This window comes from Callorhinchus milii, unplaced genomic scaffold, assembly GCF_018977255.1.
Source record: "Callorhinchus milii isolate IMCB2004 unplaced genomic scaffold, IMCB_Cmil_1.0 Scaffold128, whole genome shotgun sequence".
NCBI lineage: Eukaryota > Metazoa > Chordata > Chondrichthyes > Chimaeriformes > Callorhinchidae > Callorhinchus > Callorhinchus milii.
In genome coordinates, this window is record NW_024704869.1 from 98,963 (window position 1) to 123,104 (window position 24,142).

The 24,142-nt window shown below is 52.4% G+C and overlaps 1 protein-coding gene across 1 annotated transcript; it reads left to right on the plus strand.

Moving 5' to 3' along the window:
- The first annotated feature begins 240 nt into the window (after positions 1 to 240).
- LOC121851784 (ephrin type-A receptor 4) lies at positions 241 to 13,506 on the plus strand. The gene is given in 5 exon segments (XM_042345867.1): positions 241 to 697; positions 2,474 to 2,538; positions 11,052 to 11,406; positions 11,409 to 11,714; positions 13,349 to 13,506. Coding segments are annotated over 5 exon segments (1,341 nt in total).
- Positions 13,507 to 24,142: the final 10,636 nt, after the last annotated feature.

The window sequence follows — 24,142 nt, forward strand, 5'->3', positions numbered from 1 at the left end:
TTTAAATCAAAACTGCAACACGATGTTTGTCCCCGGGTAGTGTTATGTTTTAATTGGCTATGCCTAAAATGGATAGAAAGTGGCAATTATCATTCCCCACAAACTTTGCTTTTGTGACCAGGACTTTGTGTGTCCTGGTCACAAAAGCAAAGTTTGTGGGGAATAATAGTAACCCACTTTCTGTACTTTTGAGGCATTAGCAATTAGAAAATATTACTCACTACCCAAGGACAAAAAAACATGCTTTTGTTACAGTGTTGTCACGATTCACCACCAGCACGATCCACGATTCACCAGCTCTACGATCCACCAGCATCACGATCCACGATCCACCAGCTCCACGATCCATCAGCACCACGATCCACCAGCTCCACGATCCACCAGCACCACGATCTACCAGCACCACGATCCACCAGCACCGCGATCCACCAGCACCACGATCTACCAGCACCACAATCTACCAGCACCACAATCTACCAGCTCCACAATCCACCAGCTCCACAATCCACCAGCTCCACGATCCATCAGCACCACGATCCACCAGCTCCACAATCCACCAGCATCATGATCCACCAGCTCCACAATCCACCAGCACCACGATCCATCAGCCTCATGGAGCCTGGATCCGTCTCCTCCACGCTCCTGCAAAGCGCCAGTCTTCTGGGGTCTCTCCTCGCCGTCTGCGTCGCTCACGAAGGTAACGAGGCGAGTGGGGGGCGGGGTGGGGGGCTCAAGCATCATCGCTCTTTGCCGGCTCCGCGTCTTTCATCGTGAATGTGACGGGGCACGTGGAGAGAGAGAGAGAGAGGAGAGAGAGACACCGCCAACTTCTGTACGTGTTGTTTACGTCGTTTGTTGTGGAAAGTTCGGTCACAGTTCCTATGATCACTGTTTCATTGCTTTCATGGCTTGATTTTGGTGATTTTCGAAAAGTGTATTGGTTTGGCCATGTTTGTGTTGTTGTAGTACAGAGTTCGACTGATGGCCTTAATCTAAGTTGTCTTGTGGTTGTTTGACTTGCATCCCACTGGGATTTTTGCACACAGCGTTGGTGTGTAACGGTGCTTTTTCTGTAATATTTTGCTGTCTTTTCTTGGATTTTCTGTTTGCACTCAGTTACATATTCACTTTGAGATGTTTTTTGTTCATGTTTTAGTTTTTTTGTTTGTTGCGATTGCACCCGATTCAAGAGCCGAATGGTTCACAGGGCTATACCTAATACATGAACTTTGAAACTTTGATATATTCTAGATGTGAAGCTTTCGTGACTGCAAGGATTCATATTCTTAGGCTTTTTCGGTAAAGTCACGTAGGTAAAAAAAAAAAAAATAGAAATAAAATAATAATTCACGACGTTTCGGAGGCAAAACATTACGAAGAGAAATCCCTCTACGATTTCAACAACATCCACGGGGCCTTTTTGGAATTTCAAGTTGTCTCCTGGAGCCTGGTAGGGCCCATCCACGGTAGTTGCAGAGGGAGTTTGTGTTGAGTCCAATGTGCCTGTAAGCAGATAACTGGTTCAGTGAGATAAAAAAGTTTCATGTCAATGATGGAAAATAAAATACTTCACATTTTAGCCTCATTTTTAAATAATCGTTTGTTTTACACCAAAGACTGTATATTAACACCGTATTCTCGAGAATATAAAATGCTGCTGAAAATAAGAAATTTTAATTATGCAGGGGGCAGGGGGGGGGGTCTTATAATCCAGAGAATACGATGTCAGCGATACGACATTTCCCATTGGTATTCTCTGACAGATGACCCCACTCGCTTGGTTTACCTTGAGTAGAGTCGGGGAAAATGCATGGCCATTGTGCCATTGCTGTCGCAGAGTGTTCACCCGCACACTTCACCAACAAACACATCGTCCTGCTGCTGCGGAGGGAGCTGGTAGGAACGTTGGGTTGCTCGGTCAATGGCCTGCAGGGTCAACAGCGGCGTGGTGTATTCCACCAATATGCCCGACTGTGAGGGCGGGCACAAGCCGGCGTGAGTAGGTTCAACGTTGATAAGGGCACCACGGGGTGACCAGCCTTTTCCCACCCAGCCCCACCCCTCCCAGCCCCACCCTCCCCACCCAGCCCCTCCCCACCCAGCCCCACCTTCCCCACCCAGCCCCTCCCCACCCAGCCCCTACCCTCCCAACCCCTACCCACCCAGCCCCTCCCGACCCAGCCCCACCTTCCCCACCCAACCCCTCCCCACCCAGCCCCTACCCACCCAACCCCTCCCCACCCAGCCCCTACCCACCCAGCACCTCCCCACCCAGCCCCTACCCAGCCCCTCTTTGCACGGCGGACACAATAATCTCCTGTGGGCTGGTGTAACCAAGAGGTTCCTACCAGTAAAAACATGTGACTCTCATTGTGTTTGACTTGATGTGTCTCCCCGGCCTCGCGGCTCTGCACATCCCCACGTTGTGACGACCAGCTATTCGGGGCTGAATGTTGCGCCTTGTCTCCTGCAGTCAATATCCTCGACTCAAAGAGCGCACTGGGGGAGCCTGGCTGGATTGCCTCACCACCTGAAGGGGTAAGAAAACAAAATGACCACCTACGGATATTGGTACTGTATGAGTGCAGGCTCATGCAGCCAGTTATGGCTGCAGGGTTTGGTGTTGTTTATGTCGTTTATTGTGAAAATTCGGTCACAGTTCCTATGATCACTGTTTCCTTGCTTTAATGGCTTTATTTTGATGATTTCGAAAAGTTTTTTGATTTGGCCATGTTTGTTTCTTGTAGTACGGAGTTAGACTGATGGCCTTAATCTAAATTTGTCTTTTGGTTGTTGTTGTTTGACTTGCATCCCACTGGGATTTTTCTACACAGTGTTGGTGTGTACGGTGCATTTTTTTCTGGAATTTTTGCTGTTTTTTCCCCTGGATTTTCAGTTTGCACATAGTCACATAGTCACTTTAAGATTTCGATTTAAAGCTTTCGTGACTGCAGGGATTCATCTTATTGGTTCTTTCGGTAAAGTCTCGTAGAAGGGAAATAATAAAATAATAAAAATAAAATATTAAATTCTCACGACGTTTCGGCCACAACGCAAGCAGCCGTCCTCAGGTGAAGAACAGGTCTGTCGGAAAGACAGCGTCCGAATGAGTAGTAGTGCTTATCACAACTTGGGATTTATTCCCGGCCATGTACACCGGTTTTGGAACGTTTACTGGCCCTCCATGAGGTCAACTTTGTCCTAAAAGAGTCCTTGGAATCGTGTTAAAACATATTCACGACAGAGTCAAAGGTCCATCCCCTCATACAGCATGCCAGTGATCACCAGGAGATCCTCTGATTTTCAGCCAAACATTCAAATAATGTTTAATTTGTTGCGACTAATTAATAAGTTGATAATTGGTTATTTACCCTTCTATCTGGCAACAAAACTGACACCTTTTTACAAGGAGTCATGTTTGCATAGACCACAATACCTGCAGTCATAATACAAACAAAAGACATAACTCTGATAATGTGCACTGTCCTTGAAGTTGATTGGTCCACACCCGAGACAGCTTTCCTTAGAGCCTAGTCTCACATGGGTTGGACCAGATGACGCCAAAAGGTGTGGACCAATCAACTTCAAGGACAGTGCACATTATCAGAGTTATGTCTTTTGTTTGTATTATGACTGCAGGTTTTGTTGCCAGATAGAAGGGTAAAAAACCAATTATCATATTTTATTGGCAAATGAGGTTCCCATAGTGTAGATAATTAATAAGTGTCGGAATAATTGTGATCGTTGCCTAAAAAGCTAAGCAGCATTGAGCCTGGTCGGTAGTTGGATGAGTGACCACCAGGTACCACCACCAGGTGTTGTTGGCATGGGGATGCCAGAGATGGTCAGGAGATGACGGTGCTGAGTGGCACCACCTCGTAACTGTGGTGGATTTTCTCCGGGCACTCAGTTGGGCAGGACTGTGGTGCCAAACCATATTCGGGGAGGATCCTGTGAGTCTTTTTATCTGGAAATAATTTACATCATTGCTATTGTACTAAAGGTCGTAGAAGCGACTTCTGGAATCCGGTCTTTATTTGTCTTTCATTACAACACTCCTCCACGCTGCTGACAGGCAGCGTGAGAGGGATAGAGAGAGAGAGACACGCGCGGCCACGTGGCAGCCTGGACCCCGCTTCAGCGTGGCCTCTCCCTCCGTTCATTCTAGTTCTGACCACGCGTCGACATTTTCACCCCCCGCACGATTCCCCCGACGCGACGGCGCAAAGCGAGGAGGGAGGTGTCCTCCATTTGGAGGCGCCCCCACTCCGCAACCGACAACCCCAGCAAGGAATCCCTCCCTTCTTGCTCGATAGGACCGGCAACGGAAGGCGCATCGGCGGCGGCTGCTAAAACCGAATTAGAGCTGACATTCGGAGGTCTGCAACGCCACGAACCCAGCAGGCAAGCGCACTCAGAAGTGGGTGGTAACCGGGACAGAGCGTCCGCATTGGTGTGGCGAGTGCCCTTACGATAGGTAGTCGCAAAATCGAAATCCTGAAGGATTTCCAACCATCGAGACAATTGTCCCGATGGCTGTTGAACCCGCAAAGCATACTGCAGCGCCGCATGATCTGTGCGGACGGTGAACCGCCGACCGTACAGATATGGGCGGTATTGTTGAATGAAGTACACGATTGCCAATAGTTCCCTACGGGTAACGCAGTATCTTTGCTCCGCCGGAGACAACACCCGACTGCCGTACGCAACCACATGTTCCACGCCCCCAATAACCTGGGAGAGAACGCCCCCGATGCCCGTGTTGCTTGCGTCTGTATCGAGCAAGAAGGGTTTTGTAAAATCCGGGTAACTCAATGGCGGAGCCCCGACTAGGGCGTCCCGGAGCGAGTGAAAAGCGGCGTCTTCCTCCTCACCCCAATGAAATTTGACCCCCTTAGATGTCAAGGCATGTAAGGGTTTCGCAATGGTAGCGAAATCAGTGACAAACCGGCGGTAGTATGATGCGAATCCGATGAAACTCCTGACCTCACCCACCGAGGTGGGAGTCGGCCAGGAGCGAACACATTTCGTTTTGGCGGGATCAGTGGCAATGCCTGAACGGCCCACAATGTGACCCAAATAGCGCACCGATTCGCGGAGCAAGAAACACTTCTGGGGCTTGAACTTCAAATTAGCAGCCCGCATTTTGAGAAAAACGGCACGCAACCTCTGGAGGTGTTAATCGAATGTTCTACTAAAGACGATGACATCGTCTAGGTAAATCAGACACGATTCCCACTGCAAGCCAGCCAGAACCAATTCCATTAATCGCTGAAAAGTTGCCGGCGCGGAATGTAATCCCATCGGCAAGCGATTAAATTGGAAAAGGCCCTGTGGCGTACGGAAAGCAGTTTTCGGTTTGGATTCGTCATCCAGAGGCAGCTGCCAGAACCCGGACAATAAATCCAATGTGGAGAAGAATCGCGCCCCTGCCAGGGCATCAAGCGATTCGTCCATCCGGGGAAGCGGGTATGCGTCGGCTACAGAAATTTTGTTAAGCCGACGGAAATCCACACAAAAGCGCAATGATCCGTCGTGTTTTTTAACCAGAACGATCGGCGCGCCCCAAGGGCTGCTGGAAGGGGATATGATATCCGCAGCTAGCATGTCGTCTACAGCCGATTTAACATGCTCCTTTTCGGCGGGACTTAACCGAAATGGATTTTGGCGGATTGGCGCGCTGTCACCCGTGTCAATATGGTGTTTCAGCAATTTAGTACAGCCAATATCGTATTTATTTAGACTAAAAACGTCTGAAAATTCGCGAAGGAGGACTCGAAGCCTCTCACGCTGTGGACCGGACAGGTCCACCGATCCCGCGCAAAGCGCATCGAGCCACCCCTCATCACAATCCGAATGTGGTAGCGAGGGCGAACCGGCGCTCACCTGAGCAACAACCGGTTCCTCCCGAGGCACCGGCGTCGCGTGCGCGAGCACGGTCCCCTGAGGAACCACGGCCGTTCGCGACCCCACATTGAGGACCGCGATGAAGGGGTCCTCGTCCCCTTTGACCAGGGTCTGGGCCGCTACCAAGTCGGGTCCGTTGACCTCGGCCCTCGATGGTCCCAACAGAACCCCCCGATCCCCGACGCCCTCCCCAAACGGTCGGCGCAGCCTAAGAGGTACGAGCATTTGAGCTCCCGGCGGTACACGTACCGTCCTCGCGACCAGCGCCGGTACCGTCGCAAACGCCGTACGGACAGTGGTAGCGGGGGATGACAAAAAGGCCATACGTCGCCCCGACGGAAGTTCAATGCATCCTTGGTCGATTAGTATACGAATGGGCATTTTGGCCAAGAAATCCGTCCCCAACAGGCACGGAACCGCCAGCGAGGAGGAGACCAATATCGGGCCGGATAATTTAATGTCCCCAATACAAATTTGCGCGCGGATCTGTCCGATAATGCCCAACGAACCCCCGTTAGCAGCGTAACATGGGACATCAACAGGGAGCAAGGGACGACTTTGAATGGGGAGAATGTTGTAAATCAAATCAGACACAATAGTCGCCGATGCTCCCGTATCAATCAAGACCCGTACCTCGACCCCATCAATATGTCCCACAACAACCGACGACCCCGACGACGCGGCAACAACACGATGAGCCAACTCGGACCACTGGGTCGGTTGGACCGCACACCCGACGGAGGTACGTTTTGGCGTGACAATGGATAATTTCTGACCCCCGTTCGTTGCGGTGTGTGAGTGAGTGGCAGGTGTGTGTGTGGGCCAACCATGTGGGGTGCCACGACTCGCCGGATTTTGCTGGGGAGACTTGGGTCGAGGCGCGACGTCCTGGCGAGGCGTCGCACCACGCTGCCGAGGAGCCCGGCATCCTGACGCCACATGGCCCTGGAGGCCACAGTTGTAGCAGCGCGTGAGTGTTGCTGATGGCTTGGGCTGATCCCGGCGGCTCGGTCCGTCCCGAGCTGGCCGTACTCCGGACCTCCACTCCGTCGGGCGATCCACAGCGCAGATGTCTTCCGCTGGAGGGCGGATGCAGCCACGGTATGGCTGGCCTTCGCTTTGCTGGCCTTCCGACGTTGGGCCAGCAGGTTGGCATGGATGTGCCGGGCGGCCGTCAACGAACACATTTTTGCGTCGTCCTCAGCCAAGACGACGATGTCCAAATCATCGGCCAGCAGCAGTAGCTTTTCCGTGACCATGGCGTCCACCCCATCCTCGTCCATCCGTGGAAAAGCCGTTTTCGCCAGGGCCAGGAGAGCCGTGCGGTACGCCAGGGGCGACTCCTTGGCGCCCCGCTGGCGATCGTAAAACAGCTGGCGACAGTCCGAGGGTGGTCCATAGACCGCGGCGAGGAGTTGCAGCGCCATTTGCAGCGTGGCGCGCTTCGCCCTTGGTGCCGAGGTGAGAGTGGCGAGGGCATCGCTGTCAAGCATCGCCGGCAGCGCACGCAACGCCTCGTCATCGGTCCATTTCGCCATCTCTTGATGGGCGAGGAAGCGCCTCCGGAAGCCACCCCAGTCGCCTTCTCCTCCCACGAATTCCTTGAGAGGTGGCAGTCGCTGTTGCAGCGCAGCGTCCGTAGGCGAAAAACGCTCTCCGTCACTCCGTGCAGCTTTGGCGGGCTGGGCGCGTGGCAACGGCGGTTGCTGTGGTGACGTTTTGTTGTCCGCCGCTGCCGACGTGGCTTGTGGTTGGTGAGTATCGGCCACGTGACGTAGCCCCGCCTCGCCGTCAGCCTGCACTGTACTTATGGCGGGAACTCCAAACTCAGCGTCTCTGGAAATGGCGGGAAACGGCATTGTATGTTGGCCGCCATCGCCCCGTGCAGCTCCTCCCGTCCCCAGTCGGGTAATCTGTTCCAGTGTGGTGGCTGCAGCATAGAGCAATTCTGCCAGTCGAGAGTGGGCCAGCCACAGTCCTTCAGACGACGGTTCCCACTCGTCTTGACGTTGCGGTGTGGGTGGACTTGGCCCCTGCTGCTCGAGTCCGCCCTCAGCCATTTCTGGCTCAAAGTCAGCCGAGGTTTCCTCCGCCCCCGTCTCTCTGGTAGGAGTTGTCCGTCGTGTCTCCATCCTTGTAGAACCACTTCCGACACCAGATGTAGTAAGGTTCCCGGAGACTTGACAACGTAGTTGGAGGCACACGCTTGTTTATTAACACCAGCGAGTAACAGGCAACTTACAGTACTTGAAGGGGTATCGGCCCCTTCACCCGTCTACATTACGGAACACAACAGCCTGACTCACAGCTAGCTTACAGCTAGGTTACGGCACCCGGAATACCCAGTCCGGCTCTTAGAAGAGCGTCGGTCCTGGGCTCTTAGGGCCACGCCGCTGGCTTGCCTGGTCAGCCCTGAAAAGGGCAGCGATCCCAGGGAGTTCCAGGGCCTGTCTAGCGAGTCTTCTTTCTTCACTGGTTACAGCTTAACACTAGACCCCGAGCCGTCCGGCTCGCCACCTTAAATAGCCATCCCCCTTGAGGGGTGGGGCTGTGGGGGATCCCAGCTCCGCAATAGCCCCCCAGGATAACAACGCGGACGTCGCAGTAAACACCGTCTTCGCGTCCCGATGTAGCCACGCCCATTGTGTTTGTTTGCCATCCGCGGCAAGTCTAAATCCGGCCGTCTACAACGGCTACAACGGCTCTACAACGGCTCTACACTTGTAAGAGCCGAGCAGGGCAAGCCAGGGGCGACCTCAGAGCAGCGAGGTCTGTGTCCTTGTGAGGGCCAGACTCGTGTGGCTGAGGGTTGGACCTGAGCCGAAACTGGGCCAGGTCAGTTAGCCTCCACTAGGATGGTCTGAGATAGAGGGGTGTAGTAGGAGCTCACGAGGAACGTTCGCTGAGGAACACATCCTCTAGTACAGTGGTTCTTAACCTTTTTGGAGGTACCGAACCCCACCAGTTCATTTGCGCATTCACCGAACCCTTCTTAATTGTAAAAATAAAATATGATTTTTTCAAATTAAAAACATAGGTATATTTTTTACTGGTGCACAATCATATGAGTCGGGTGTGTGTCTTAACCTCCGCCGGACCCCTGAGACTGACTCACCGAACCCCTGGGGTTCGATCGAACCCAGGTTAAGAACCACTGCTCTAGTGTTAGGGTTCGCTACGTGCTGCTGTATCGTAGCTCTTTTTAATCAATAAGTGTTGCCTCCATCGACGTCTCCTGCACTACTTATGCTCACTACACATACTCACGTTGAGCTTATTTTGTACCCTCCGAAGCTAACCATGCTAATCGGAGGTGTGACGAAGGACAACATTCAATCCGTGCAATGATGACCATGAAACTCCTTGAACGACTAGCCCTCGCCCAGCTAAAACCACACATCACCTCCTCCGCAAACTACTGCTGCTTCCAGTCAGCTTACCGTCAAAACTATTCCACAGAAACAGCACTCACTAGAGTGCTCGATGACATTTTAACGATCATTGATTCCGGCTCAACTGTTGCACTTATAAGTCTGGACATTTCGTCAGCCTTCGACACCATCAACCATTTGCTCCTTACATCCCTCCTGAAATCCGACTTTGGTATATGCGGCTCAGCACTCAAGTGGATAGTTTCGTACCTTTCTGACCGGCAATCTTCAGTCAGGGTGGGCATGTTCACATTGCCTGAAACAACAGCATTAAGCGGGGTTCCCCAAGGCTCTGTACTAGGTTCCCTGCTCTTCACAGCCTACACTTCCCCGATCGGCCGGCTCATTGCAAGCTTCGGTGTTAAGCATCACTCATACGCGGATGACACGATTATATTCACCGCCATCGATTCTAGAAATGCATCTGGATTCGAGAGGCTCTCGGAATGTACCACCACCGTGCAACAATGGTTCACTGCACACAACCTAGCCCTTAATCCGAAAAAGTCAGTGGCCATCATGTTAGGTACCAAGCAACGTCTTAATTCAGCAGCACTTCCCACACACATACACATCTTCGGTCACAGCATCAAGTTCACCGACCACTTCAGCTACCTCGGTGTCATCCTAGATTCAACTTTATCCTTCGACCGTCAAACCAACCATATCATCAGCTCATGTAACTTTCACCTGAAGGCTCTTAGACACATACGTCCTCTCATCTCTACTGAAATTGCCAACACATTGGCATGTTGCATAGTTGGGTCTCGCCTTGACTATTGTAACTCCGTCCTAGTCCGGACCTCCGCTGGCAGCCTAAAGAAACTTCAAAGACTACAAAATAACCTGGCATGCGTCGTCATTGCCCACACTCATCCCCATCTCGACTCACTAGCTTGTCTCCGTGCTCTCAACTGGCTACCCATCACCAGTAGGGTCACACAAAATACCGCCTACCTCTGCCACCATGCCTTCATATCGGCCTGCCCACCGTACCTCTCTTCATTATTGACAACTTGCAGCTCAGCACACGGCAGATGCCTGCGCAGCGCGACTCACGACCTCCTCTTGATACCAAGATCCTCTGCACAGCATCACCTCAATCGCCTCCTTTAAGAGACACTTAAAAACTCACCTCTACAATCATGCTTTTGAGCGATTCTGAGCTTGGCTCCGCGCCTCTGAGTTGCGGCCACTACGTCTGCAAATTTGCGCACGTTAGAAATTGAACTATTATTATTAATCTATATATTGGCGACTAAATTGCATAATGCTGTTGTATCCAATTGTGAATCTTATATAAAGTACTGTACATAGAGGCCAAAGACTGAATTACAAGTCAGAGTGCCATGATGCTCAATTGAGCATTTGGAGGTGCTCATCTCATTTACCTTTCTTAGCCATTGGTGGAAATTGCACATTCCTATGGCGGGGGCCGAGATGCCTTAGAGCAACCGCCGTTGATTACTTACAAAGTGGTGCTCGCAATGTGAATCCTGGGTAGACAAGGAGCTGAATGGACCCGATAATCTGACCCACTCCGACTTGACACTTCGTAGCTCATCAGTTTCCCCCAGCGCTAAAGAACGATTCTGATTCTGATCATGAGACTTTAAACTCCCGATCTTCCAATTTCACTAACAAAAATATCGCCACTCCCCCCTCCCGCTCCACCCACCAACCTTCTCTGTCTACCCTCCCCTACAAACACAGTGGGAAGAAATAAGCGGGTACGATGAGTTCCACACGCCCATTCAGATGTACCAAGTCTGCCACGTGATGAAGCCCAACCAGAACAACTGGCTGCGGACTAACTGGATGATGCGCGGCGGTGCCCAGCGCGTCTTCCTCGAGCTCAAGTTCACGCTGCGCGACTGCAACAGCATCCCGGGCATCTCGGGCACGTGCAAGGAGACCTTCAACGTCTACTACCACGAGTCGGACAGCGAGCGCGTGTCCGGCATCCACGAGAGCCAGTACGTGAAGGTGGACACCATCGTGGCCGACGAGACCTTCACCGAGATCGATCTGGTCGGCCGCATCATGAAGCTGAACACGGAGGTGCGTGACGTGGCCCCCTCGCCAAGAAGGGCTTCCACCTGGCCTTCCAGGATGTGGGTGCATGCATCGCGCTCGTGTCCGTGCGCGTGTACTACAAGCGCTGCCCACGCACCGTGCGCGGCCTGGCCGTCTTCCCCGACACGGTGACGGGCGCCGAATCTTCCTCGCATGTCGAGGTGCGCGGGGCATGCGTCGAGAACTCGGTCGAGGAGGAGGCGCCGCGCATGTTCTGCAGCGCCGATGGCAAGTGGCTCATGCCCGTCGGGAGGTGCGTCTGCGGCCCCGGCTACGAGCAGGCGGTGGATGGGTGCCAAGGTGAGAGAGGGCGCGTGTGGGGGCTGGGGGTGGTTGGTTGGGCACGCGACGCACGGTCCGGCATGCGGTCCGGTGGTAAGTCTGTGGATTCGTCTCGCTGCCGGGTGTACGCACGTAATTGTGCACGTGTGTGCGTGTCGTTACCCGAACGTCAGTTTCGCAAAACGAGGTGGGATAGTAGTAGCTGCGCTGCACAGTGAACGTTTGTGTGTGTTGAACTTCTTTCGCGCCGCACGATGACAACCGTGCTTATTGGTTCGAATGACATGAGCGTTCAACGCACGTTGAAAAGTGCGTGGCTCCGGTGGATTCCTGACATCGGCAGGAAGAGCGATCGAGACGGCCATGGAAGTCACCTGAAAGCGCGCGATGCGATCGCCGTCTTTGTTGTGTGATGTGAGGACATATCCGGGTTGCTGTTGGATTACACCTCGTACGATGATTGGCCCTGCCGGTCCTGGCCCATAGCTAATGGGGGGAAGTCTAGGGGCGTGGCCCTGACGTAATGGGAAGGTGACATCTGTAAGTAGAGGATTGGTTCTGCTGGCTTTAGCCACAGCCAATGGGGGGACGAGTCAGGGGCGTGGTCCTGGGAGCGTACGATGGAGTCTAGAAGATTCCATAGAGGTTAACCAGGATTGGTGGAAAGGTACCACATGACCCAGGTATTAAAAGGGGTGGAGACGGACAACACGTGGTCAGATCTGGAACGAACGGAGGGTGAGGCCACGCCCGTTGCTCCGTTTAACTCGTCCGTGCGTTGCCAGCCGCCACAGACAACGCGAACAGACGAATGTAGCCAACGTACGAGGGCGTCTGAACATTCACTGGGGGCAGTGGGGACTCGAGCTGTCTAGGTGCCATCCATGCTCTTCACTCCGCTGGGTGCGTTTGTTGTGGGGGGAGGGGGGTCTGTGCCAATTTCATCTCTCCGGAGTGGGGCACCACGAACCTCGCATCGCGGAAAGTAAAAAAAACTGCGCGGGTTTCCGTGGAGAGCGCATGGCCCCCGCTGTGGGACTGGAATTTTCCATGGTGAGCTCAGGGCCACCAACAGAGATGAGAGCGCTGCTACGTTGCCCACCCCCCCTCCCCGTGAGCTGGGAGCAGAGGTCGCAAACGGGTTTTGATTCCTTACCCGTACGCGTACCCGGCCGCACCAGGGTCGCAAACGGGTACCCGTACCCGGCTGGGTACGGGTACCCGTTTGCGACCTCTAGCTGGGAGGAAATCCGACCGAGTAGAGAGGAAGGCAGAGACGACACCACAGGTCCCGTAACTCGAGCACAGAAGACTCCGTTATGGGAGGATTCATGACCGAATAGACGAGTTAGTGACTATAATCACGCATTGTCACGGGCATGAGCGCTCTGCGCTGGAATTTACACCGTTCTGAAATTATTAATCGCTACTGATTGTCATCTCTACACTCCAAACAACCAAAGTCATGCTTGAGTGTGCGTTGTATTAGCACTGCACTGAGATTGATGTTCCATAGTCATCTATATATATGAATGCGAGACACGGTCATGCACACATCAAACTCTCCCGTACCACATCCTGAGCTGCAAATGCGTCCGGTCGCTATCCACATCTTAAGTTGCATTGTTGTAAGACGCTGTTTGTATTTGTAGGTGTTTTGTGCAGCAGGAATCTTCACGACGAGTTCGCAAATAAGTCGGCCGCTCTCGTCTGGCACAGCCACCAAGGGAGGAGGAAGTGGAGGAAGCACCCCAAGTTGGGGTTGCTGCTCCGACAAGCCAACAGCTGCTACCCAAAGTTCATTTATTAGGTAGAGCCCTGTGAGCCATTCGGCTCTTGAATCGGGTGCAACCGCAACAAACAAAAAAACAAAAACATGAACAAAAAACATCTTAAAGCAGTGGTTCTTAACCTTTTTGGAGGTACCGAACCCCACCAGTTTCATATGCGCATTCACTGAACCCTTCTTAATTGGAAAAAATAACCTCCGCCGAACCCCTGAGACTGACTCACCGAACCTCTGAGGTTCGATCGAACCCAGGTTAAGAACCAATGCTTTAAATAGAAATAAAAATTTCATCTCGACGTTAAGTCCTGTTATTTGGTTGCTTCTTTTAATAACGCGTGGGATGGACCGGGTGTCGCCGTGCTGAGAACAGTGCGCGATGAAACCGACCACCTGAGTTTGATTCTCCGTCACAGTGTACACACACACACACACAGTGTACACACACACACACAGTGTGTACACACACACACGGTGTCTACAGTCTACACACACACAGTGTGTGTACACACACAGTCTACACACACACAGTGTACACACAGTGTCTACAAACAGTCTACACACACAGTGTGTACACACACAGTGTTTTGTCGGGGACACAAAGGCGGCCGGGCGTGCCTCGTTCCTATGGCGGGGCTAGTTGTGGTGCTCACTTTACGACGGCCGGAGGTGTTGATGATAGTGATGACGATGTGAGTTGAGTCGTCCCCCAACCAGGGATTGAACTTGGCACCCTTCTTCGTTCGATGGTTATCATTTGTTGACGGTAATTATTTTGATGTTGGGTTTAAAGTTACCTTTGCTGAATGCGCCGATTGACACTGGGCGTGTGTTGATTAAAAGCAGTGCAACATGTGTGGAGGATAGAACTAAATTTCCAATATAGAGTTTGACGTAAAATTTAGGGAGCAAAACCCCAGCACTCAACTTGATTTTCAGGTTACGGTTCAGAGGAAATTATTTGGTGGTTGCTGAAAACTTTACAGTTTCAAATATTCTGGAATGCGTCCGAAGAAGTATTCAAAAGGTCGACCGAACATGCAAACGGTAGTGAATGGAACCCAGTGTTAAAATAGCAACGTAATAAATATTTCCTGCAAACAATGAACAATTTTTCTTGTTTTTTTCGGTAAAGTCACGTAGAATGGAAATAATATTATTTCCATTCTACGTGACGAATGGCGGTTGTTGTCCGGCAAAACAACCCCCTACCTCCTCGTTCGTACCGGACAGCAACGCTGTGATGGGCAGTGCCATGGGGGGAGGGCCAACTTAATTTCGCCATTCCCCTCATGGCGTTTGTAACCACTGCAGCGGCCAAATGGGGGCTCTGGACAGGTGTGAGGAGCTGGTAATCTCTCCACCTTCAATTCATGACCACAAAGCGACCTGCAAAATATCTAATTCAGCTTGTCCCGGAGGAGCCGGGGGACAGGCATCTATGACGTCTACTGGCCAAACCCCATTTGGCGGAGCCAGGAGACTGAATCCTTACCCTCGGGGCTCCTCCAGAAACAACAAAAAACCACTGCGGGTGGCCACGTGGAATGTTCAAACGCTCACTGCGGAGGAGAGTATGCCACCCCTCTATCGGGAGCTGGACCGGTACCACCTGGATCTCTGTGGTATTCAGGAGGTCCGGTGGACCGGCTCAGGCTCCTGCCACCATGAGGGGTGGACAGTCCTCTACTCGGGGCATGAGACTGCCAAACAACAGGGAGTGGCTCTTCTGAACAAAACAAGGGGTTGCGGGAGCGTGGTGGTGAGGTGTGGGAAGCTGTAAGCCCCAGGCTACTGTGGGCTCGCCTTCCCATCAACCAGAGGCGAGGAGTGGTGGTCGTGGTTACTTATGCCCCCACTGAAGACGAACATCCGTGGAGGGATGCAGGCAAGGCCGATGAGTCAGATGCCTTCTATGACCTGTCACAGGTGTTAGCTAAAGTGGCCCCTCGGGATAGAGTCATCTTGTTAGACGACTTCAATGCCCGAGTTGGTCATGATACTGGCACTTGGCCTGGGGGTGATTGCACCATAGACTCAACACTGTTACCCGTAGACTCAACACTGCCCATAGACTCAACACTGCCCATAGACTCAACACTGCCCATAGACTCAACACTGCCCATAGACTCAACACTGCCCATAGACTCAACACTGCCCATAGACTCAACACTGCACCATAGACTCAACACTACCCAGAGACTCAACACTGCCCATAGACTCAACACTGCCCATAGACTCAACACTGCCCATAGACTCAACACTGCCCATAGACTCAACACTGCACCATAGACTCAACAATGCACCATAGACTCAACACAGCCCATAGACTCAACACTACCCATATACTCAACACTGCCCATAGACTCAACACTGCACCAGACTCAACACTGCACCATAGACTCAACACTGCACCATAGACGCAACACTGCACCATAGACGCAACACTGCACCATAGACTCAACACTGTCCATAGACTCAACACAGCCCATAGACTCAACACTACCCATAGACTCAACACTGCCCATAGACTCAACACTCCACCATAGACACAACACTGCCCATAAACTCAACACTGCACCATAGACTCAACACTGCCCATAGACTCAACACTGCGCATAGACTCAACACTGCACGATAGACTCGACAATACCCATTGACTCAACACTGTCCATAGACTCAACACAGCCCATAGACTCAACACTGCACGATAGACTCAACACTACCCATAGACTCAACACAGCCCATAGACTCAACACTACCCATATACTCAACACTGCCCATAGACTCAACACAGCCCATAGACTCAACACTGCACCATAGACTCAACACTACCCATAGACTCAACACTGCACGATAGACTCAACAATGCCCATAGACTCAACACTGCCCATAGACTCAACACTGCCCATAGACTCAACACTGCACCATAGACTCAACACTACCCAGAGACTCAACACTGCCCATAGACTCAACACTGCCCATAGACTCAACACTGCCCATAGACTCAACACTGCACCATAGACTCCACAATGCACCATAGACTCAACACTGCCCATAGACTCAACATTACCCATATACTCAACACTGCCCATAGACTCAACACTGCCCATAGACTCAACACTGCCCATAGACTCAACACTGCACCATAGACTCCACAATGCACCATAGACTCAACACTGCCCATAGACTCAACATTACCCATATACTCAACACTGCCCATAGACTCAACACTGCCCATAGACTCAACACAGCCCATAGACTCAACACTGCACCAAACTCAACACTGCACCATAGACTCAACACTGCCCATAGACTCAACACAGCCCATAGACTCAACACTACCCATAGACTCAACACTGCCCATAGACTCAACACTCCACCATAGACACAACACTGCCCATAAACTCAACACTGCACCATAGACTCAACACTGCCCATAGGCTCAACACTGCCCATAGACTCAACACTGCACGATAGACTCGACAATACCCATAGACTCAACACTGCCCATAGACTCAACACAGCCCATAGACTCAACACTGCACGATAGACTCAACACTACCCATAGACTCAACACAGCCCATAGACTCAACACTACCCATATACTCAACACTGCCCATAGACTCAACACAGCCCATAGACTCAACACTGCACCATAGACTCAACACTACCCATAGACTCAACACTGCACGATAGACTCAACAATGCCCATAGACTCAACACTGCCCATAGACTCAACACTGCACCATAGACTCAACACTGCACCAGACTCAACACTGCACCATAGACTCAACACTGCACCGTAGACTCAACACTGCACCATAGACTCAACACTGCCCATAGACTCAACACTGAACGATAGACTCAACAATGCACCATAGACTCAACACAGCCCATAGACTCAACACTACCCATATACTCAACACTGCCCATAGACTCAACACTGCACCATAGACTCAACACTGCACAATAGCCTTAACACTGCACCATAGACTCAACACTGCTCATAGACTCAACACTACCCATAGACTCAACGCTGCCCATAAAACAGTGGTTCTTAACCTTTTTGAAGGTACCGAACCCCACCAGTTTCATATGCGCATTCACCGAACCCTTCTTTATTGTAAAAATGAACCTCCGCCGAACCCCTGAGACTGACTCACCGAACCCCTGGGATTCGATCGAACCCAGGTTAAGAACCACTGCAGTAGAGCAAGTGGTCCTAATCTCCACCCGTTTCCATCTGTACGGAGAGTCACCCCATTGACAAGTGTCCATCCTGCATGCACAATCCCTGAACGTAACACCTGGTAGGCTCTCGCGACCAATATTATCCACAGTAGGTGTTGGGGTTAAATGAGTCTTTAAGCACGCCACCACACAGCCAATGAGTAAGGTTTGTAACGTAAACAAAACGAGCCGATTCGTTACGAGTTCAGCACACCGGTGTGTTGTAGAGGAAACCCACGACATTGACAATTTACGAGTACGACGTTTCACCAGTAGTTACAACCAGCATCATCAGGGCGGCCCGCTAGATTTGTGGAGAAACCCTCCTGCGATGTCGTCACTTGTGAGCCAACTTGTGAGCCAATATGAAACCTGTCGTCTTAAAAAGGTCCTTCGGACTGAGAATGGCTTCTACGGATAAATAATTACATTTTTGTTATCGAACCCACACTAAGATGTCTCAATAATAATGATGATATATCTCTTCGCCAAGCCACCATTGGGTGAAGACATTCACATACTGCGTTGGTCATCATAGGGGTTGTTTCACCATACTTCACCAGACTGGTCAGTGTGGGTTGATGCAGGAGGACAACCAGGACCGATTCAGAAGTGCCTCGGCAACTTTCCCGCTCCTTTTTCTTCCTGGATTCTCTCTGGAGTCATTATCTGGGTGGAGGCGATTCGAGCACTAAAACTCTTTGGCACTGGGCTACTTAAAAGTTGGGCAATGTAACTCCCCAGCCCCCCCCCCCCCCCCCAATATTATCAGGGCAGCCAAGCAGAGTAAATATATATTTAAATAGCTCCACAATAGTACCAATTATGATGTTTATTTATCTGCATTGCAACTTACTCAATGATCGTATTACCTTTAATCAGACAATCTCATCAAAGTTGGCATCATTTTGTAATGCGGGCGTAAACGGCCTCGCGGATATGACGTCACGGTGGGCGGGGTTAGGTCACGTGAGAGAGAGGGGTGAGGTCTTAAGGGAGAGATACCGGAAGAAACGGAGAGAGTTGGGGACTAGAGACAGGGAGAGGCCACGCAGGGCGGAGGTTGGAGAGTGGCGAGATCGCCACACACAGTAAGACTCGGCACCGTCGGCCAGCGGTGACCGAGCACGGAGGAACGGGGAGCAGCGGTGGAGCTGCTGTGAGAGCAGCCGGAGGACTGCACAAGGGGAACCTGCAGCGGAGCTGCACCGGAGCGAGAAAGGCTACGGGAGCGAAGGCAGAGGTCGAGCTGCCAAGCGGGGGTGGCTCTGAGCGAGGGCCGTGTGGGACAAGTGTAGAGAACCCGAATAAAGGACAACGGAGACAGACCCAGTGAACGAGTCCTTTATTACACTGGTGTCAGAAGTGAAACGGCATGTCAAAACAGCTCAGAAGAAAGAATATTCCTGCGCCATCATCTGCTACATCATCCGACGATGACGACCTTCCTCAGGCGGTGGACCTGCCTGCGATGGAAGAGGAGATCCGTTATATCGGATGGAATTTTCCATCTGTTGGGCATCCCACCAGAGGCCGTGCGTCCGGTTTATGATTCCTGCGTCGCTGCGAACGGGGGTAGCATGGGCATTGTGGGCCAGGTGGACGCTAATATATCTATCGGGGGAGTGTCGGCCTCGGGAATTGTGTTAATTTCGAGGTCCCTTGCAGTTCCTTGTTTGTTGGGAACTGATTTTCTGGCCAAGATGCCCATTCTAATTAGAATTAATGAAAACTGCATTGAATTACCGGGTGGTAGTAAAATTACATTTCTGGGGGCGACCTGCTCCGATCGCCCAGGTGCAGGCGCTGTTCGAGGTATCTGTTGACATTCCACCTGGCTCACAGATGCTTATCCCCTTGCAATATCGGAAGCCTGTGCCTGGTCGTCAAGGTGCAATTGGGGTTTTGTTGTCGCCGTCCGCCACCATAACGGGCGGATCGGCGCTCGTCGGGGCGCAAACTATTGTCCGGCCGGACCAGCAGCCATTTCTGCAGGTGCTTAATGCAAGTACCGAAAATGTGTGTGTGCCGGCTGGTACGGTTGTGGCACATGCCACTACGGCGTTTACGGCACAGGATTATCTGGGCAGCCAGGTCATGGTTGGTGGTGTTTTGGGCCCTGGGGCCGCAGATAATCGCTGGATCGCCGAATTGTGTGGGGAAAATCCTTCCCTTTCCGGGGAACAACGTTGCGCGCTTCGTAAATTACTATTGAGTTATTCTGACGTGTTTAGCTCCGACGATTTGGACTTGGGACGCACCTCGTTGCTTTACCATCATATTGACACAGGGGACGCTGCCCCTATTCGGTTAAACTCGCATCGGATGAGTCCGGCGGAGCGAGAGCAGGTTCGAGGGGCAGTGGATGACATGTTGGCTGCGGACATAATATCTCCATCTAACAGCCCATGAGGAGCGCCTGTTGTTTTGGTTAAAAAGAAAGACGGCAAATTGCGATTTTGTGTAGATTTTCGGAAATTAAATAAAGTATCTGTGGCAGATGCGTACCCCCTGCCGCGTATGGACGACTCCCTCGATGCCTTGTCGGGGGCGAAGTTTTTTTCAACGCTAGATCTCTCTTTGGGATTCTGGCAGCTTCCCCTTGACGAGCCCTCGCGGGAGAAGACTGCTTTCCGTACGCCGCAGGGGTTATTTCAATTTAATTGTCTTCCGATGGGGTTGAATGCTGCCCCTGCCACATTTCAAAGGTTGATGGAGCTGGTATTAACGGGGTTGCAGTGGGAGACATGTCTGATATATTTAGACGATATCATCTTCAGCCGCACATTTGACGAACATTTACTGAGGTTGGAGGCTGTGTTCGCCAGGATGCGTTCCGCTAATTTGAAATTTAAGCCTAAGAAATGTCACCTACTGCAACGGTCCGTGCGCTATTTGGGGCATATCGTTAGTGCGGACGGGGTGGCCACGGATCCGGACAAGACAGCGTGCGTCCGGGACTGGCCAACCCCGGCCACGGTGGGGATGTGCGTCGGTTTTTGGGGTTTGCCTCATATTATCGGAGATTTGTTCCGAATTTTGCGACGATCGCGAAGCCCTTGCACCTCCTTACGGGTAAAGGACGGAAATTTGCTTGGGGACCGCCAGAAGAGGCGGCGTTTCAGGGCCTGCGCGATCGGTTGGCTACGGCGCCGACGTTGGATTATCCAGATTTTGATCAACCCTTCATTCTGGATACGGACGCGAGTGACACGGGCATTGGGGCCGTGTTGTCTCAGTCCAAAGGTGGTGTGGAGCGCGTGGTGGCGTACGGTAGCCGGGTTTTGTCTCCCGCAGAAACCCGCTACTGCGTCACTCGCAAGGAACTTTTGGCTATTGTTTTCTTTCTCCGCCAATTTCGACCGTATCTTTACGGTCGTTCGTTTATTGTGCGCACGGATCATGCGGCCTTGCAGTATGCTCTTAAGATGGACCAACCATCCGGCCAGTTGGCGCGTGGTTGGACACGCTGCAAGAATTTTCCTTTCAAATTCACCATCGGAAGGGGGTGCGTCACGCGAATGCGGACGCGCTTTCTAGGTTGCCGCAGCGATCCCCTTGCGCGTGCGCGTCGGGGACGCATAGATGTGCGCCGATCCAGCATCCCCCTCAGCCTGTTGCGTTGGCGGTCGAGGTGCCTGAAGCTCCAATGGAGCCGGGACCGGCTGATGGGATTTTGAATCTTCCAAGGGCTGTGTGGATTCGGGAACAAATGTTGGACGATTCATTGGTGACCTTACGGGATCGGCCTGCGAAGGGGAGTGGGGGACCGGGTACGGGGGTATGCCGGAAACCGCTCTCCGTGATGGTCTGCTGATGTGGAGGGAAGGGTTACAGGAACGCTGGCGTCTGGTTGTACCGGCATCCTTGCGGTACGAATTGATTAGGACTCTGCATTGCGACACGCTTTTACATCTGGGGGTGCAGAAGACCCTATTGACGTTGCAGCGTCATTACTTTTGGCACGGCATGACAACAGATGTCGTCGGTCACGTTCGCGCGTGTCCCGATTGTGCCCGGCGAAAGCCGCCTAAACACCCATATGTGCCGCCGATACAGTCTATTCAGGTGTCTCGAGTTAATGAATTGGTGGCGTTGGATATTTTGGGACCCTTCCCGCCATCCGCTAAAGGTAATAAATACTTGCTGGTTGGGGTGGAGTACCTCTCCCGCTGGCCGATGGCCTGGCCCTTGCCCGACCAGTCAGCGGCGTCCATTACAGACGCCTTTCTATTTGGGTATGTTATGGACAAGGGGGCGCCGGAGAGGCTCCTCACAGACCAAGGCCGGAATTTTTCTTCTAAATTGTTGGGGAAGTGTGTGCGGCTCTTGGAACTAAAAAGATACGGACATCTCCCTACCACCCACAAACGGATGGTATGGTCGAACGGCTAAATCGGACTTTGTCCGCCATGTTGTGTCACACGGTGAGTGAAAAACAATCAGATTGGGATTTGCATATCCCTGGGGTACTTTCGGCATACCGGATGACGCCGCATGCGGCTACAGGATATTCGCCGTTTTTCCTTATGTACGGTCGCGAAAACGTGCCGCCGATGGATGTGCAGTTGGGAACTGGAGTGAGGGGACCTGCTAAGCCTCTTCCTGATTACATTCAGGACACCGTTCGCCGCGTCACTGAGGCGCGGGAAGGGGCCCGCATGGCTACGGCCAAAGCCCAGGCCCGGAACGAACGGTGCGCTCGACGCTCTAAGGGGGAGTGCCCCTGGAAGGTGGGGGACATGGCCTGGCTCCATTGCCCACAGGTGCGGCCAGGTACCTCTCCTAAATTACATAAACCATGGCAAGGGCCGGTTCGCCTCATCGAGGTTCCCAACCCACAGTCGGCGCGTGTTCGGTTTGGATCTCGGCGTTGGTTCGTTCACACGTCGCGCTTGAAGCCATATGTTGCCCCTCTACCTGATGCGTCATCTCCTGATGTTGCCTTGCCGGGGTCTGTTGCTGCCGACTCACCCTTGCCTGTGTCCGTTGATCTTGCAAGAGCGCCTGTCGTGCCTGTTACAGACAGACCGGCCGTGACACCGCAGGGGACGAGGGGCTCTGCTCGGGGGGTGCCTGCCAGGACTGCGGGAACTCCGAGCCCTGCAGCCCTTCCGACCCCGCTGCGAGCACAATCGCGGGACACCTCCGAGGCTGAGCCTTCGGGGATACGGGACCGGGACGTTGGCGGGCCTCCAATAGCGACAGGAGGACTTCCTCCTGTCGCTCCTAAAACCCCGTCACGTTCCCGCTCTGCGGGAGGGCCGCCGACCATCCGGGACGGGCCGGCGACCCGCACACGTTCAAAATCCCTTACATTTCGTTGATTGTTAGTGTTGTGTTCTTGTTCTTACTGTTATATTTATTGTATGCTTCGTGTCCTTTAGTGTGTCTCGGTCGTGTTCGCTCGCATTACTTGTTGGAGTTGTTGTTCAGCCGAGGTCGGCTGGATTTTTCTCTACGGGGGAGGGTGGTGTAATGCGGGCGTAAACGACCTTCCGGATGTGACGTCACGGGGGAGGAGTTACGTCACGTGGGGGAGAGGGTTCAGGTCTTAAAGGGGAGAAACCAGAAGAGAAGGGAGGTTGTTGGAGACTGGAGTAGAGTAAGGCCACGCAGGGCGGAGGTTGGTGGGGTGGCGAGATCGCCACACACACACAGAGTAAGGATCGGCACCGTCGGCCAGCGGTGACCGACCCCGGAGAAGCGGGGAGCAGCGGTGAGGCTGCAGCAGCAGCGGGACTGCTACGGAACAGAGGGAGCAGCGGTGGGGCTGCAGTGAGGGCGGCCGGGGAGACCGCACAAGGAGATCAGCAGCGGGGCTGCTACGGAACAGAGAAAGGCTACGGGAGCGACGGCAGCCTCGGGTTGCCAAGCGGAGGGTCTCTGAAGAGAGCCGTGTGGGAAAAGTATACGAACCCGAATAAAGGACATCAAGACAGATACAGTGGTCGAGTCCTTTATTACACAACTATTACATTCTCACGACGTTTCGATTGCAACACAAGCAATCGTCATCAGGTGTGAAAACCACGGCAAGAAAATTAGAAAAAAGTGGCGTTTTTTTCTTAACGTCAGCACCACGGACAGCAACTGGTGGTTGTTCAGACGGACGAATCCATCTAGTCACGTTCACGCTAACGGTGCCTTTCAGACCGCACTCCGTTACGCTCATAATCAGTTAGTCACGTTCACGCTGACGGTGACTTTCAGACCGCCAGTCGCTGTCCGCGGTGCTGACGTTAAGAAAAAAAACGCCACTTTTTTCCAATTTTCTTGCCGTGGTTTTCACACCTGATGACGATTGCTTGTGTTGCAATCGAAACGTCGTGAGAATGTAATAGTTGTATTTTGATTATTTCATTATTTCCCTTCTACGTGACTTTTCCGAAAGAACCAAGAATATGAATCCCTGCAGTCACGAAAT